The sequence below is a fragment of the Herpailurus yagouaroundi genome, unplaced genomic scaffold (assembly GCF_014898765.1).
Source record: "Herpailurus yagouaroundi ecotype Mexico unplaced genomic scaffold, PumYag 77, whole genome shotgun sequence".
NCBI lineage: Eukaryota > Metazoa > Chordata > Mammalia > Carnivora > Felidae > Herpailurus > Herpailurus yagouaroundi.
This window is the reverse complement of record NW_024412388.1, coordinates 62,425,668-62,442,063: the sequence shown is the minus strand read 5'-3', so window position 1 is coordinate 62,442,063 and position 16,396 is coordinate 62,425,668. Positions and strand designations below refer to the sequence as shown.

Below are 16,396 nucleotides of genomic sequence, written 5' to 3'. Positions count from 1 at the left end.
TTATATATGTCTTTCCCCTAAACCAGATTATGAACTCCTGGAGCAAGAAGAAGGGTATAGTAAGTAGGAAGAACTCTCTCTATGGACTCAGGCTGACCTTGCTACAAATCAGAGTTACAGCACTTACTGACCATATGATCTTAATAAGATACAATGTCTCTAGTCCTTAGTTTATTATCCATCAGAATTAATATTTATCACACAGAGTCATGGTGAGAATTACATAATGTCTCATATTTCATGTGTCTGGAATAACAACTTGAATGTATTTGGCACAATAAATACTGAACTATATTCTCCCTGACACTGTTTCCTGCCTCTCATCCCCAATACTGATTAGTAAAAAGGAAGTCACATTTATTGCATATAGTGGAAATGTAGGAAAAGTCAGCTATAGCAGGAGCTGGAAAAACAACTGCCCGTTGCTGATGGAGTATGATGTACTGATGAACTCAGGGTATGATGTAGAATAAATGGAAAACACAGAATAAAACCTACATCTCGAGTCCATTGTTAAGCTTAATCCTTAAAAGGATATGTCTAGTTAAATTAGTCTTGACATATTTGCACAGTAATTCTTAAATTAAAAAATAAATTAATAAATGAGATTTTGAGTCATAAAGTTGAGGGAAGTCTCTTCAGTTTAACCACATTTCATTCAGCATATTTATCTGAGTCACTAAGAGCTAGAGGACTTATGATTAAGTTCTACATTTGTATCTCTTTTCCAGTAAACTGATCACTTGAAAAAGCCTTATTAACCCACTGACAACTACATCATATGTGGATAACTTTAATTGCCAGTTGTGTTAACTTTATATATTTACTGTATCTGAAAATTCTTTTCGAATATGTCATTTGGTCACTGGTTTACACTTGTTTTCCAAGTAAAATAGAGGAGGTCCTTTGTCATGAGTACATTAGATTAATAACACAGGTATAAGTCAACATGTTTAACTGGCTTACATGGAAATTTTCCTCAGTCAAGCAGCTAACTTAAACTGACCCTCAAAAATGCATCTAGTTTCTCAATGTCAGATTCAATTTCTCCAGTAGGTTGCTTGTGTATATAAGGGTCCTGCCCCTCTTTTCTGAACATTTTGTGTCTTCCAAGGTTGTGACACTATGCCAGATTATTTTTCTCTTGTTATCATGAGCAAAACTCATTGAAAGTTTGAAGCCAGTATTACATGTTGTTATATGATTGTTCAGGGGCAGAATGATACTCAGTTCCATTAGGGGACAGCCCTTAAATGTCAAGAGACCAGAAGGTTTGTTAAAAATTGGACTTACCCTAGTAGCTCAAAAAGAACAACATGGCCAATATTCTACCACCATTTGAGAATAGAAGAGAAGTCCTGCTGTTCGTTGCTGGCATGGTTTACAAGAAATCTCACTCCAGGGAAGATATTCAGATCAGCAATAGCTTGTATTCAAAAGTCAGCCCTTATTTTCCTCTCTTTTTAAACTTAAGTGATGGGAGCATGCAAGTCATATTTTAAGGAGATAAGATATTTGCATGTTAGGGGCTATATGAATGGCCAAGAAAGGGGTAACCTTATATTTTTAGGCTTACCATGATTAGTGACATCTGAGATTATACAGGTTGTGTTTTTAAATATAGATGTATCTAAAAACAAGATAAGTAACAAACGTATTGACACGAAGAAATAATAACTCTGAGAACTTTACCTAAATATGTGCCTTAGTTCTGCAAGTTCTTTTTCTTCGACTTGAAGGTCATCTTCTAATCTTTCTATTATAATAACATAAGATTCACTGACTTTCTTCTTCCATTCATCTAGTAAAGAAAAACAAATGAGACTGATTCATAGTTGCGCTTTGCAAAATGTAGACACAGATCATAACATGCAAGTAATTAAAACTCCAGTTTTTAATTCTAAATTCTATAATACTTAATTTAAATTACTGACTGTGAGCTTAAAATGCAGATGTTTATATTTAAAATGCAATTAAATTGAATTGTAGTAATTAAGAACCCATTTGATATTGGATAATATATTTACATAGAAGAATATATTTGACTTATTTCATTTGATTTTATTGCATTTTAATTACAGCAATCTTTAGTTTCTAGACAAAAGTTTTTAGGTTTCAAATTATAGATATTTAAGATATAATTTTAAAATCCCTATATTCAGCAGTATTCCTAAGAACATTATACCTAGCAACTAATATACTTTTGTAAGAAATTTTCTGTTTTCTCTAAAAATCTTTCAGAGAAAAATAATTTGAGTTCAGATATCTTAACGGTTTCATATAATACATTATCATATCCTCCACGTAAAAAATAACAGATACTCCAATGAAATGTTAATTATCTATAACTACAGAACCATGTTACACTTAGGGCATAAGAATAATTACCAGTGCAAGTTTGGGTTGGTCTAGATTTATAATTTCCCATTTGTTAGAGGTGTCTTCTTGTCTCCAGTGCAGTTCCTCAGGTTACAAGATTCCAAGTTCAAGTGCGGTGACAGTCCAGTTGAAAAATACTTTGATAGTCTGGCTAAAAATAAGCTGACTGCCAAATGGAATGTCATGCAACAATGACAAAGAACAAAATAGTTTGTGCTTTCAAGGGTGAACTCATAAAGGGAACTAATCAGTCTGTTTAAAACAGCTGTATCAAAAATAAATAGTAAATGTTTCAATGGGATTATTTACCTTATCAATTGATTATCTACCCATGAATACTTTCATGGGTCATTTCTTTAGTAGGTAAATTTAGAAAGTGGTTCAGTTACATCTGAGGTTCACAAAGAGCTATTAAAACTATCTAGAGCTTCTTTCTAGTCATTTACCCCTGAGTCAAAGTAATGCAATTGGAAAAGAGTAACTGGTGATAGAATTTGTCTCCCCATATAAATATGGAAACCCACATCTTATGTCACGCTAATAGAAATAAATGTAAGTTTAGCCTATATTAGAAGTACAAGATTGTAAGAAGAAATTCTCAACATAGACCATGATTAATTTTTAGCATGTGCTGATTATGTTAATCATAAGAATCATGGAGAAGAATCTAAGACACTGAGTTCTACCAGCAGCAATTCATAAAATAACAAGATTATGAATAATTAGATTAAATGTTTTCTGTGGGATGGATACTAGTCTAAGTACTTTATACACATTTGTCATTTATACCTCATAGAATCCTGCAAAGTATATATTATTCCCATATTATGGATGAGAAAATCCATATTTGCTAGTAGGTGGAAGAGTCTGGAATCAATTCTGGGTCTATATATTTCTGAATTTCAAAGCTATATATTAATGTTAAATCTCCCATAATTCCTCTTTTATTCACCTTCCATTTATTTCATGGGGGATATTCTCTTTGTGTATGCATATATCTATTGATATAAATGAACTCAGGGTATGATGTAGAATAAATGGAAAACACAGAAAGAAAAGTTATCTGATTTTTAACTATGTATTTCTTTTGGGTAATGTAATTATACCTAGAAGATATAGATTTCAATCTTGAAATTCATCTCCAGAGGATATAGTTTTAATGTGATAGGTATGAATTTCACATTTACCATAGTTGAATCTTCAAAGAATTTTCCCTTTTTGAAGTCAATGCTTAGACAAGTTTAGGATTCCTCACACCTTTTCTCAGCAAAGGTAATCTAAGCTTCAGAGGGAGGGCTTCCATACTGATCATAATATATAGCTAAAGAAGTAGATATCTGACTTCATGGACATCTCTGTCCTCCCCTAGATAAAACTCTCCTTATCTCTCATCTGCCATGGCTTTTGTTGTCTGCTATTGTGTAGGGGCCTCTGGTTACTTGGTCCATGCATTCTGCATTTTCCTTGTGAGACCCTCATCTCCTCAGGTCAGAAATTCTTTGCTTTCCCCAGACATACTACATTAAGGCTCGTTGACCCAGGCACTGATGTCCTCAATGCTTGGTATTGAAGACCAAGCATTCAGTACAGTCCCAGAGACCATACTGGTTAGTCTTCTTTAAGAGACTTGCAATCTTCCAAGGCTACACCTTGGGAAATAATGTACAAGCTCTCCCTTCTCTCAAATTTCGCTAAACAATCCATGGTTTCCATACCTTGAATCCAGAGGGACAGGGATGGGAAGCAGGGCTGCAGACCTTCTAAAAGACATCTAAATCTATTTTTCCTTATCTTCTTTCTTATTTCTCCCTCAAACCTTACACCAGTCTGTGTGTGTGTGTGTGTGTGTGTGTGTGTGTGTGTGTGTGTCTGTTTACTGCCTGTACTGGTGAAGGAAAAACTAGTTCTTATATCATTTTGCATTATTTTTCCAATTTCTTGTTTAGGATATAAATTTGATACATTAACTTTTAGGATTTTTCCTTTTGATTTTCAACAATATTGTTATTCTTTCAGAAAGGCTGGCTCTTAAAAATAAAAGATTTGGCTTTCAAAAGCTACAATTTGTGCTATCAGTTTGAAAATCCAATCAGCAACTCAACTGAATTTTTCTATACTCTGAGGCAATAAATTTTATTTATCCTACCCCCCCCCCAAAAAAAAGGGTAGGATAGCAACATAAAAATTCAGGAAAAATGATCATCTCGATACCTAAAATATTAATGTTACTGAACTATAACAATTTCCTACTTTCAAAGGAACAATATCTACAAACCACTTTTATGAATGTGATTTAGGTCACAGGTTGAGGGCAGTGGAATAACCCTCCTGAATGCCTTCATGAAGGTGAAGAAAAGGCTGGAATAAGTAAATGACCCAGAATAATATATCCTATTTTTCTTTCCTAAAGAATGTTGGAGGGGATCCACATGGAAGCAGGAAATACTTTTCCCACTACTGAGTACATTTCTGTAAAAATTACTTCTTTCTACCTTGAGTTGGCCACATGCTCTAGACTGAATCCTGCTCTTCTCAGCTCTGAGACTCTGAAAATTCAGAAAGCATATTATCTCATATATTATCAAAAACACAACCTAAGTACAAAAGTGGTAACCTTCTCAAACTTCAGTGAGCATAGATGCCACCTGAGGAACTTTCTAGGTTCCATTCCCAGAAATTCTGATTCAGTAGATCAGTACTAGCCCCAAGGAATCTGAATTTCAACATAAATGCCTAGTGATTCTAATCACTCAGGTAGATGCTACTTTGAGTAGCACCATTTTAAGGTTGCTTAAAGTGAACTTACCTGAAAGGTTTTGCATTTCTGAATTCACTGTAAGAGAAGAGAAAACACTGGAGTAAAGAGAAAAAGAAGATTGTTCAGATTCTCAAAGAGGTCCATACTATGCTAATCACCAGGACAATAGATGATTTGGATGTGCATGTACAGTCTCTATTGTAAAATGAATCACAAAAATGGAAGCAACCAAGATGCCTTTTCAAAGGTAAATGAATAAACAAACAAATTATATATGCATCCATGCAATGGAAACTTATTCAGTAATAAAGAAAATGAGCTACAAAGCAAAGAAAAGTCATGGAAGAATTTTAAATGAATATTGCTGAGTGAAAGAAGCCAGTTAGATAAGGCTACAAACTATTTAATTCCAACTATATGACAGTTTGGAAAAGGCAAAACTAAAGAGACAGCAAAAAGATCAGTGTTGTGGGAGGAGCAGGGAGAGTGGGAGGAATGAATAGGTGGAGCACAAGGATTCTTTAGGGTTGTGAGATTACTCCGTATGATACTGCAATAGTGAATACCTGGCATTTGGAAAAACCAATAGAACTGTAAAATACAAATGTAAACGATGGGCTTTAGTTAATAATAACATATCGATATTGGTTCATCAATGGTAAAAAAAAAAAGTACCACGATAATTTAAGATGCCAATAAAAAGGCAAACTACTATGGGGGGGGGTGGGGGTGAGGAAGGAAATAAAGAGTATATGAGAACTCTCTGTATTTTCTGCTCAATTTTTCTGTAAATGTAAATGTGTTTTAACAGAAAAGTCTATTAATTTTTAAAAATTAAAGAAAAATATAAAATAAGACCAAAAATAATAATTCTCTAACAAGGCTATTTGAGTTTTTCAAGGAATATTTATAACTTATAAGGAAAAGCCTTTTCTAAGGAACACAGTAAAACCTTAGTTTGTGAGCATAATTCGTTTCAGAAACATGCTTATAATCCAAAGCACTTGTATATCAAAGCATATTTCCCCACAAGAAATAATGTAAACTCAGATTATTTGTTCCATAACCCAAAAATATTCATATAAAAATGATTACAATACTATAAAATAATACAAAATAAAAAAAATACAAAATATAAAGAAAAATAAACACTTGTTTTCAAAAACCTTCCTGGTTGGTGTGAGGGAGACAAGAGGGAGGAGGGTTATTGTGTAGGATGACTTTCACTATCACTAATGGAATCACTGCTGTCCATTGGCTCAATGGAATCTTTTTCTACATGGGGGCCATTGTATATGCTTGCAGCGATGTTGACTACAGCACCGTATTAATAAACTCTTGTCATATGCAGTATTTAATATAACTGGCAATTAAGGCAGCAGCAAAAGGGTCTGTATTGCAGGCAGTCCAACCTAGAAAGAAGCAAAGCATTCCTAAACTTACTCTTGTATGGAGAAGCAAAAGATTGTCCATAGGTGCTTTGAAGTGACAAAAAAATACACTAGTGCCAGTTGTAGGCACCTTCCAATGTTCTGAAAAATCACTGATTTATGCCAAACACCTCAGCCTGAGACCGAGCATTAAAGGATGGGAGATGATCACCCACAATCCCTCAGAGAGAGAGAGAGAGAGAGAGAGAGAGAGAGAGAGAGAGAGTCCATTGGTTGCATTGTGATCATTTGACATTTGGCATCACGTGCTACTCGTACTGCAAGATGTTGCTTGTTTACCAAATTAAAATTTCTTAGAAATGTTTGCTTGTCTTGTGGAACAAGTTACTCATGATCCAAGGTTTTAGTGTACATAGCTAATAGTATTTTCTTTTTCTTTCACATTTTTTTTTCATTCAAAATCAGGGTAGATTTAGTAAATACTTTAGTTCTTCAACTATTCCTATTTTGACCAACCTTCATGTTATGCTGAATTGCCTGAATCTAATGTTAATGTCTCCATCTTTTCAACTGATTTATCAGACCACTTCAGCATATACACAGATATGTTCCAATACTCTTTCAATAAACCTACTTACATTCTTTCTGAATTCCTTTATTTTGGGTTCATATTATTTATTTATCCCAATCTACATTTGTGCCTCTGCTATTTATATTTCATACAAGTCTCTTCATAAATATTTAAAAGGATGCTTTCAAGTTGAAAAATACAAAAATTGACCTTGACACTTCTAGCCTTATGATTCCTACAGAGAAATCATAAAGAACATGTATCCTATGAAATCAAACTGATGCACTTGGAACAATTCTTATCAAATTTAGGAGTCTGAGTTCATTTACACTTAAAACCTAAATTGTTCTTTCACTGTATATGAATTCTTATTAATATGTTCCCAAGTTTTAGGGAAGTTTAGAGGTTTGATGTGTTGCATCCATTTGACAAGAAATTAAGGGAATCATTGCTTTAAACATAATAACCCAGAATTACTAATTGGTATGCATTTAGGCTTTTTCCTTGTTTAATAAACATTAAATTCCTCCTACTAAAATGAAATTTTCTAAAAGAAAAATTGTGTATTATCTAAGATGAATAAACTATTCAATTAAAAATTATTTGATTAATTTCCTTGTAAACAATATATTTCTTCTTAAAGAAGCATAATTTGTAAGACTCTTACTTATCAAACAAGTTTCCTTTCTTTTCCACTAGAATATCTAAATGTATTTTGGATGGAGCTATAAATTACTGTCATGAATCTGAACATTGCTGAGCTAATATTCAGATTAATTCTCAAAAATAAATAGGACTTGAAAATATATAATAATGAAAGTAAAGGTAAAAAAATCAATTTCATAGTAATTTAAACAGGTGTTCTCAGTATCTCAAACTGTGAAAGTATATTAAAGAAAGAAAAAAATATATTGCTATTTTTGTTTCCTATATACTATAACTGCAAAAGCAAAGATCTTAATCTTTCCTATACTTTCCTTTATTGATGGGTAAACATGAAGTAAAGTTTATTAAAGAATCTAAACTGTGATGAGTCACACCTCTGTCATTGGCTAAAACTTTCTTTTCCAAATTGATAGGGTTTCTTTTAATTGTCAGTTCAGCTCTTCATTGATGGATTGATTCATTTATTTATTCAATAAGCATGTACTATACCAAGCACTCCAAAGAGCTCATAGGGGCCAGGGATATACAAGTAAACAGGCAATTGCAGTAAAACATTTGCCCTATGATAGAAATATACATGATTGGTAATGAGAAGTTACATCTAATAAAGCCTAGATTCCACTCAGAATAAAGCATCTTTGAGGTATTAAAACCTTCGGAGTAATCTAAATATCATGACACAGGCCACTTGTGTTTCCCTTTCATCCTTCCTTTTCCTTTCCTGAGTTAGCTGGCCTGATAAGGAAATAACACTATGTCATAATTATAGTTCTGTTAATAAGTAATTATTGTCTTTGGGCATAACAGTTCCATGCCTGAGATATGTCATTTAAAAATCAAACAAGTAGTCAGGAGCCTGGGTGACTCAGTCAGTTAAGCATCCGACTCTAGATTTTGGCTCAGGTCATGATCTCTGGTTTGTGAGTTTGGCATTCTCTGTCTCCCTCTCTCTCTCTATGCCCCTCCCCTCAAAAGTAAATAAACATTTCAAAAAATCAAATAGTCTACAGCCATACCACTCTGAATGCACCCAATCTCTTCTAAAAAATCAAACAAATAAAGAAAAAGTGAGGGAGGGAAACAAAAATAGTTCTATTTGGGACACTTGTGGCTATTCCTCAAAGTGCAAAGACAATTTGATATAGGTTTAACAAATTATTTAAAGGTTCAAAAAAGTGGATCTATATAACATAGTTGTTAGAAAGCCTGCTGAGTGATCCATATGACCAGTTATTTGCTTAATCCCTCTAACAGAAACAATCTCAGTAAGTAGTCTGTTCAAGCATAGTTATCATTATTTCTTGTTACATCTCTTCCTGTATCTTCTTAGTGGAAGAATGGTGATAATAATTATCATGCCATACACTTTCATGCCATCCTCCTGCAGTTCTATATCATATCAGTGCCAGAAATTGCATCAGCCTTTGGCACATACTCAGAAGTTTAAGATCTCCCTTCTGTTCATGCAGTCCAGCTCAGCATCCTAACAATAGAACTGACACTGACTCAACTGTATAACATATTCTACCCATTTTAGACTATTGTTGTGGAACTAGGTGGTCTCCCTTCTCAGCTGAAATTTCATATACATATAATTTTGAATACTTTGAATATAAATTAAAAGGAGTGCTATGGTTAAGTTAGCGTGAAACTGTTGGGGGTACAAAAAAGTCAATTCTTACTCACAACTCCATGAATGTATCAATATATTTGGTTAGGTGAATCAATAGAAAGTCTCAGTATATATGGCTACACAGCCTTCTGATTTCTTGTTGTACGGGCTATTGTCTCTGAAGCTAACAAGTCAAGTGGACTTGTTATAGCAAATAATGTTTGAGTACATTCTAATGTCAGGCATACTATGATAATAAATACAAGTTTCCCATTGTATATATTAAACATATTTCCTAATAGATTTGTATCTTATTTTATTGCTATCCAAATAGCGTATGCTTTCCACTCAATATTCAAATTTAATAATCTAAGTGTATACATATATATATATATATATATATATGAATTTGTGGACAGGTTACATAATATTTTCTCCAAAATTTTACTGCCCTTCTTAAAATTGAATTATCAAGAGTAGACTATAATTGTGATTTTTGAGATAATTTGTTTCAAGTAAAGCCATTTTTAGAAGTTACCACTGCATTTAAAATAAATATGTATTGTACTTTCCTAGTTTGGTAATATGGAGAGTGATTACCTATACTATTTTTGTCTATACCTCATACTGTTACTTAAGAACTCAGCTGAGGTGTCAGTACCTCTGAGGAGGCTTTATAATTCCATAAACTATTTAGACCACCTTTTCCTTGTTGTTTTCATTGTATCTAGTACCCTGCTTTGTCTCTTGAACCCATAATTATGGTCACTTGAGGTTCATACTAATAGAAAAAAAACGTGAATTAGATTAGAATTTAGCTCAGTTTTAAAACCTTGTCATCAATACTAAAGACGCATGTTCGGAATTACAAAGTGGTAGAAATTGTGAGAAGCATCTCCATCCTGCTCAAGGATTCCCCACTTTTCCCATAGTACAAACATAACCATTTAGAATCACCGCCTTCTGAAAGCTAAAACAAATGATGCAGACACTTCTAATGTGGGTGTCTAATTTGGATTATTAAGTCATGACAGAATATGCTGGACTTAAATTCCAAGTCCTGAGTCTAATTGTTTAAGTTGGCTTTCAATGTGACACCATTTCGTAACTGGTGCCCAGAGTCTCCCAAGTTGAGATCTAGTTCATATTACACATAATAGTTAATTTGTAAACTAATCACAATAGTTATTTACAGATCCTCTAAAGACCACACTTTCTCTCTTTGAACTACTCCATAATTCTCATTTCTTCTATTGAGTTGCATTAATCTAGAAATCTAGTTAATCTAGAAAATTGTCTTAAAATGACATATCAGAGCTGCATCCTTTAATGTTATTAAAGGTGGCTGTTATATCTGTTCCTATCTGATGGCCAAACATATTTATATTTCACAAGCATCTACAATTACATATGTGGGTATGTGCATGTAAATAGTATTTATACATAAAAGTGTGTATATTAAATACATAGGTATACTATATATGTATACACGTTATATCTAGCATACACACACATACACACACACACATACACACACACACATATATATGTATATATATATATATTCAAAAGCAGCAGGAAAATAAAACAAACTGATAACACTCTTAAGTCATACTCTAAGTTAAGCCCGTATGAATGCAATACCTATTGGTATTACAGCACTATTACAGAAGATATATTTAATAATGCCTTTGCCTCTCCTGTTAGGCTAAAACAACTTAAAAACAAGAATTGTAGCTTATTCATTTTTGCATTCACAACAGCCTAGCACAGTGCCTGAGAGATATAAATGTAATTGTTTTGGATGGAATTGAATTGAACTCGACTGAACCAAACTGAATTGGATTGAGCCAATTGAATTGAATAGAATCAATCCTTTCATTAAGGGAAATACTTCTAAGGTCTGAAAAAGAGGTAAAGTGAATTTAGATGAAGCCATTGCCAATTCTGCAGAGAAACATGCAGCATTTTGAAATTCCATGGAAACATCATCCAAACAATTTTTAATCTCTTTATTCTCATCTTCCTTTTAAGTATTTACCTCTACCTTGAGAAGTTTTTGAATTACTTGGAATTACTAGCATTTGTCATTTATACAGGGTATTTGATGCTCCCACAATAGTTTACAAATCAGACTTTCAGGGAGACTTTAAACACTACAATTACCAGGATGCATTCATGATCAGCTAAATCAGAATCTGCCAGAGTTAGTCCCTTGAGTTGGGAAAAAACAAATCTCCAAACATTTTGGACACAGCTTTTTCATAAGTGTACAGCAGGGCTCCTGCCTGTGAAGAGTTTAAAACCTAATTTTATATTTGAAAGTATAACTTACTCTACAAAGTAACTTTTGATGGTGTCAAACAGGTGGCACAAAAACCTCACACTACATATGTTAAGAAGAGGAAAGGGTTATTGGGCTGGCTACAGAAGTTTTTGGGGGCACAGCATGACTTGAAATAAGTTTTGTTGCTTGAGGAGTTTTTAAAACCTTAACAGAAATGACTATTTAATCTTGAGCATATGATAAATTGAGAGCTTGGACACAATTTAAATCATTATATAACTTCAGAGGATTCAGAGAAATTATTAAGGCAGTGTTCATTAAAATCCCTATTATTGCTCTGCACAGTAAAACAAATTAAACAAAACTGATGAGATCAAAGTAATTTAAACTTCAACTTGGATTTTTTTTTTGAGACTAATAACTGATGAGATTAAATTAGGCAAAGTCATAAATACCAAATGACAAAAAAATTACATAAAGTGGGAGCAACAGTGGGAAATAGGAGCAGGAAAGAAAACAAGACTTTCAAAAGGAAAAAAAAGACAAACATTGCTTGGAAAAACGAAGAAAACCATAATTATCAGAGGAAGGAAGCACTTAGGGAGTAGCATAAGCCAGTGTTCTAACAGTGAGAGGAATATGTAAATTATATATAAATGCATGGTATATTATGGCAAGAAACACATTGAGGAAAGTGAGTGGCTTAATCAGAAGCATCATTTTACAAAGAGAATCATAAAAGTTTTACATGTGAGTCTACTGAAATTAGATTTGAAATGTAGTGTTCAATGCAGGAAACCTACCTCCTTCTCATTAAAAAAAGAGCATAGAAAGAACTCTTTTTGGATATGCAGGAAGGGACTATGAAATATATTAGTCCTAGCTAATGAGAGTATTTGAACATATTTTCCAAATGCTCTTTTAATCCATTAAATTTTCCTAGATATCATAATTAAATGGACAGCATATTTTCACCCACTTTGAAGATTTTGTTTGTTTGTCTTTATTTTAATTTGAAAAGGCCTTCTAGTAAAGTTTTATGAAACCATTCCAGACTCATGTGGACCAGTGGCCCTTAGTGTTCGTATATCTTGACTTTTGGCTTAATGCAGACCACAGTGAGTTAACAGTGGAGCTAGGAACCAAACTAAAACATTGTCCAATTTTTATACTTTGCCCTATGTTGAGCTTTATGCTTAACTAGAAAATTATATTCTGTTTTTATTCACTGGAAAACTTTGAAGATTATTTCATTGCTTTAGCTAATGTCTGATTATGAGCTATAAAACATGCATTTATGTAAGTACTTTAGTTGTTACCGATGTTATTTTTCTACCAAGAGCCATGAAAGAAAAGGTTTATGCAGTGTAGCTAACTACATAAACACATTCTTTTTGCTCTTTAAATCAGATTGATATAATAATATTGTATGTGGTGTCATTTCTATATCAATAAAAAAGCCACCTGCATACTGAATTTTTAGTTCAGCACAGATGATGATAAAGTCTTGTAAAGACAAAAGGTAGCTATTCATGTCTAAACAAAAACATTTCCCAGAAATATGTGTTTAAAGAGGATATAAAATATAGGATTAAACACTAAAGTTTTGAAATCAATCTATTTTTTCAAGTTCAGAGTAAATAAGCTTCTGTAAAATATTTGTACTATGTTAATATGCTTTTGAACTTCTTTTCCAGTTCTCTCATTTCAATTCTATAGTGTTCTGTGTGCACTACTAATGGTTAGGCAAAATTATCACATAGATCACCCCTTCCCTTAATTTACAGTGTTTTACTAGGAAGTGATCATGGAAGACAATGGATTGACTGATTGATTGATTGATTGATTGATTTTCCTATTCCTTACTGTCAAAGAGTCAACTTTGTCATTTGGTGGCCAAATACTGGTACAATCACACACACACACACACACACACACACACACACACACACACACACACAATTACTATACCACTTTCTGTATTCTCTGAAAGAGATAATTGACCTTATTTAATTTCTAAGAAAGTACCTGAACATTTTTATAAAGGACTATAAGTTAAACTAAACTTTAGACATTTCCTCAAGCAACTCTTTCTTTCACACACTACACTTCAGACAGGGCTTCTTTTAAAGCCTCCGATGTACCAGGTACTCTTTCCTATCAATCTTTACAAATGTTGTTCCCACTGTTCACGCTCCTTAACAACAAACAAAAAAAACCCCTTATAAATATTCCAGTCCTTATTATTCCTTAGGTGTTAGTATAAATTTCACTTCCCCTGAGAGATCTTTCCTGATCATGTACCGTTTGTTAGTCCCTTATGCTGACTGCTCCTCATGATGCCTTGCAGTTTGTTTATTGTAGCTCTACTCACAAGTTATTACAATTACTTTTTTTCCCCTGTTTTATCATTTGCTAGACTGGAAAACCCTGAAAGCAATGAAAAATATCCCTACTGTCTAGAAAAGGCCCTGACATATAATTAACATTCAATATATATGTGATAATTTGAAGTCAGAGAGAGCACAACAATGGCCTGTATTATTTGTTTTACACAATAACCTTATCCTTGAGTTAATTATGTACACTTATTTTCCTGTTCAAATCACATACATTGAACAAACCTTTTGTCTGCTTATGCACACTCTGACTTCTGATGTAACAGATTTAAAGTGGTTTATTTTATAGGAGGCATTATGCTAGGTGTTGGCTATCATTATATGGGTTCTTTAATGTGGACTAAAGGGATGAAGGTCTAGATGTTTACCTTATTCCACTTTTGTTTTCCTTTTTTCTCTTCCCAAATTTAGCATTTCCATGTCCATTACATTCTGTGAGGGTAATATCCATTATTAAAACCTACCATTAACTGGTACCATCCCCTTTGCTACTATAACCTGACCTCTAACTGATAAATATACACCATTGCTAGCAAAAATATTTAATAATATGTCAGAAGAAATAGAAGAAATAATTATAATTTACACATCATACAAATAATAGTAGAGGATTGATATTTAAATGTTAAATAAAATATTAAAAATATTTATGAAATAAAAATAATAAAACAGCAAACACAGCCATGTTAGGGAAAAGCTTGAACTCAGAAATATAACTGGAATGTGGAATCAATTTTTGCCTTCAGGCATTTGCAAAAATTTGCAAAGAATCAGAGGGTAGCCCAAGGCTCCCACAGACTGGGGATTCTTAGAGGGGATCTTGGACATATTAAGCTGGAACTTCCCAAAAAACTTCAGATTAAGGATCAACTAGAAGTAAATCTGCCATACTTTACTCCAGACCAAAGAAATTATATGACAGTTACTTTTGGTAATAAGCAGGAACAATTAAAAAGAAAGTAAAATAAGGTCCCTGAGAATTTATGGCCATAAATATAACCACTATGGATTTTCCTTCTGGATATGCAAAGACTAGTAGACTACAGAACTTAAGCTAAACTAGTCTAAAATTGTTCTCAATTGGTAATGCCTCTCCAATCTCCTGGCAGAAGCAAATGTAAAATCCCTGGAGGAATATCCATTCATTTTAGACCATGGAGTACTTCTACAGATACTTTACCAAGGACAATGACCAGCAAACAATCAAAGTTAATCAGACACACAAGAAAGTATGGCAACAAGAGCTGAAAAGCTACCATCAGAAGAAGATTCTCCACTGACTTCAGGTAGTAAAATTACAAATACAGTTTATAAAACAACTGTGCTTGCTTACCATATTTCAAGGAAAAAAGAACAAGAATGAGAGAGAGAGATAACAATGATAAGTATATCTCTAGAGTACAGGAAGTTCTAAAAAGGGAAAAGAAGATTTAAGTGAAAGGAAACTCTAAGAATTGAAAAAATAAGAAAAAAATCAGAAACTTACCATTTCATCTTTTCCAAAATATTTTTAAGAAACAATGATTAAATTAGTTTTTGTTTCTAATTCACATCTGGGACTATAACCTGAAAAGAAAAACAAAATATATGCACCCTCAAAAAAATACTGATCAACTTAATAATAAATAATTAACAATTTCATTACGTGTTATACATTTGAAGTTTTAGAGACCTAGCAAATTAGTTTCAAAAAAGATCTTCACAAAGTTTAGCTCTCTTCTTTACCAATGCTAACTTATTGCTTAAACCTCTTATTTCAGATTCCTGATATTTCAGAGACTATTGGGAAGTAATTATACTTATTTTGTATTAGCAATTTTCAAATACACATGGACTCAAAGCTCAACCTAAAATATGGTTAGCATTGGACACCTGTTATTTCTTGATTCCTTTCTGAAACAAACATTAGGAGTTCCTACTATGATGATGGTGTATTTTGTGTACTTCTTGGAATAAATAATGTACAGGAATCATTTGAATGCATATTCAGTGGGAAGCCATCTGGCTCCATGTGAATTTATGAATATTTCAGCTTGCTCAGCTAGTCAAAAGTAAAATCTGGCACTTGGGATTATCATGTAGATTTGTGACATATATTATAAAAAAATTTGCTTCTATAAATAAATGATTGACACATTTACTAAAGCAGAGTTTCTTTCTTTCATCATGGATTGAGTCCACTTAAACTATGTACAATATTGCATGCTTGGAAATTTGGAAGTCATCATAATTCAACTTGAATCAGAACATGAAATGTTTTATTAAAATAGTTGCATGTAAAAAGAGACTCTTGGTGCTGGGTTGGACTTCATAGTTTATTGTAGTGAACACTA

General features: G+C 33.0%; 1 protein-coding gene across 3 annotated transcripts in view; it reads right to left on the bottom strand.

Annotated features, from left to right (window-relative positions):
• Nucleotides 1-2,541, bottom strand: part of TNNI3K (TNNI3 interacting kinase) — a 292,001-nt gene extending 289,460 nt beyond the window's left edge. For 2 of the 3 annotated variants that reach the window (XM_040470642.1, XM_040470643.1), the window contains exons 1-2: nt 2,389-2,541; nt 1,693-1,801 (exon numbers count right to left, since the gene is read on the bottom strand). In XM_040470642.1, the coding sequence (XP_040326576.1) occupies nt 1,693-1,801; nt 2,389-2,428 (149 nt within the window). In that variant the 5' untranslated portion in view covers nt 2,429-2,541. The remainder of the gene's footprint in view (nt 1-1,692; nt 1,802-2,388) is intronic. The other variant, XM_040470644.1, reaches the window with a different exon arrangement.
• Nucleotides 2,542-16,396: the final 13,855 nt, after the last annotated feature.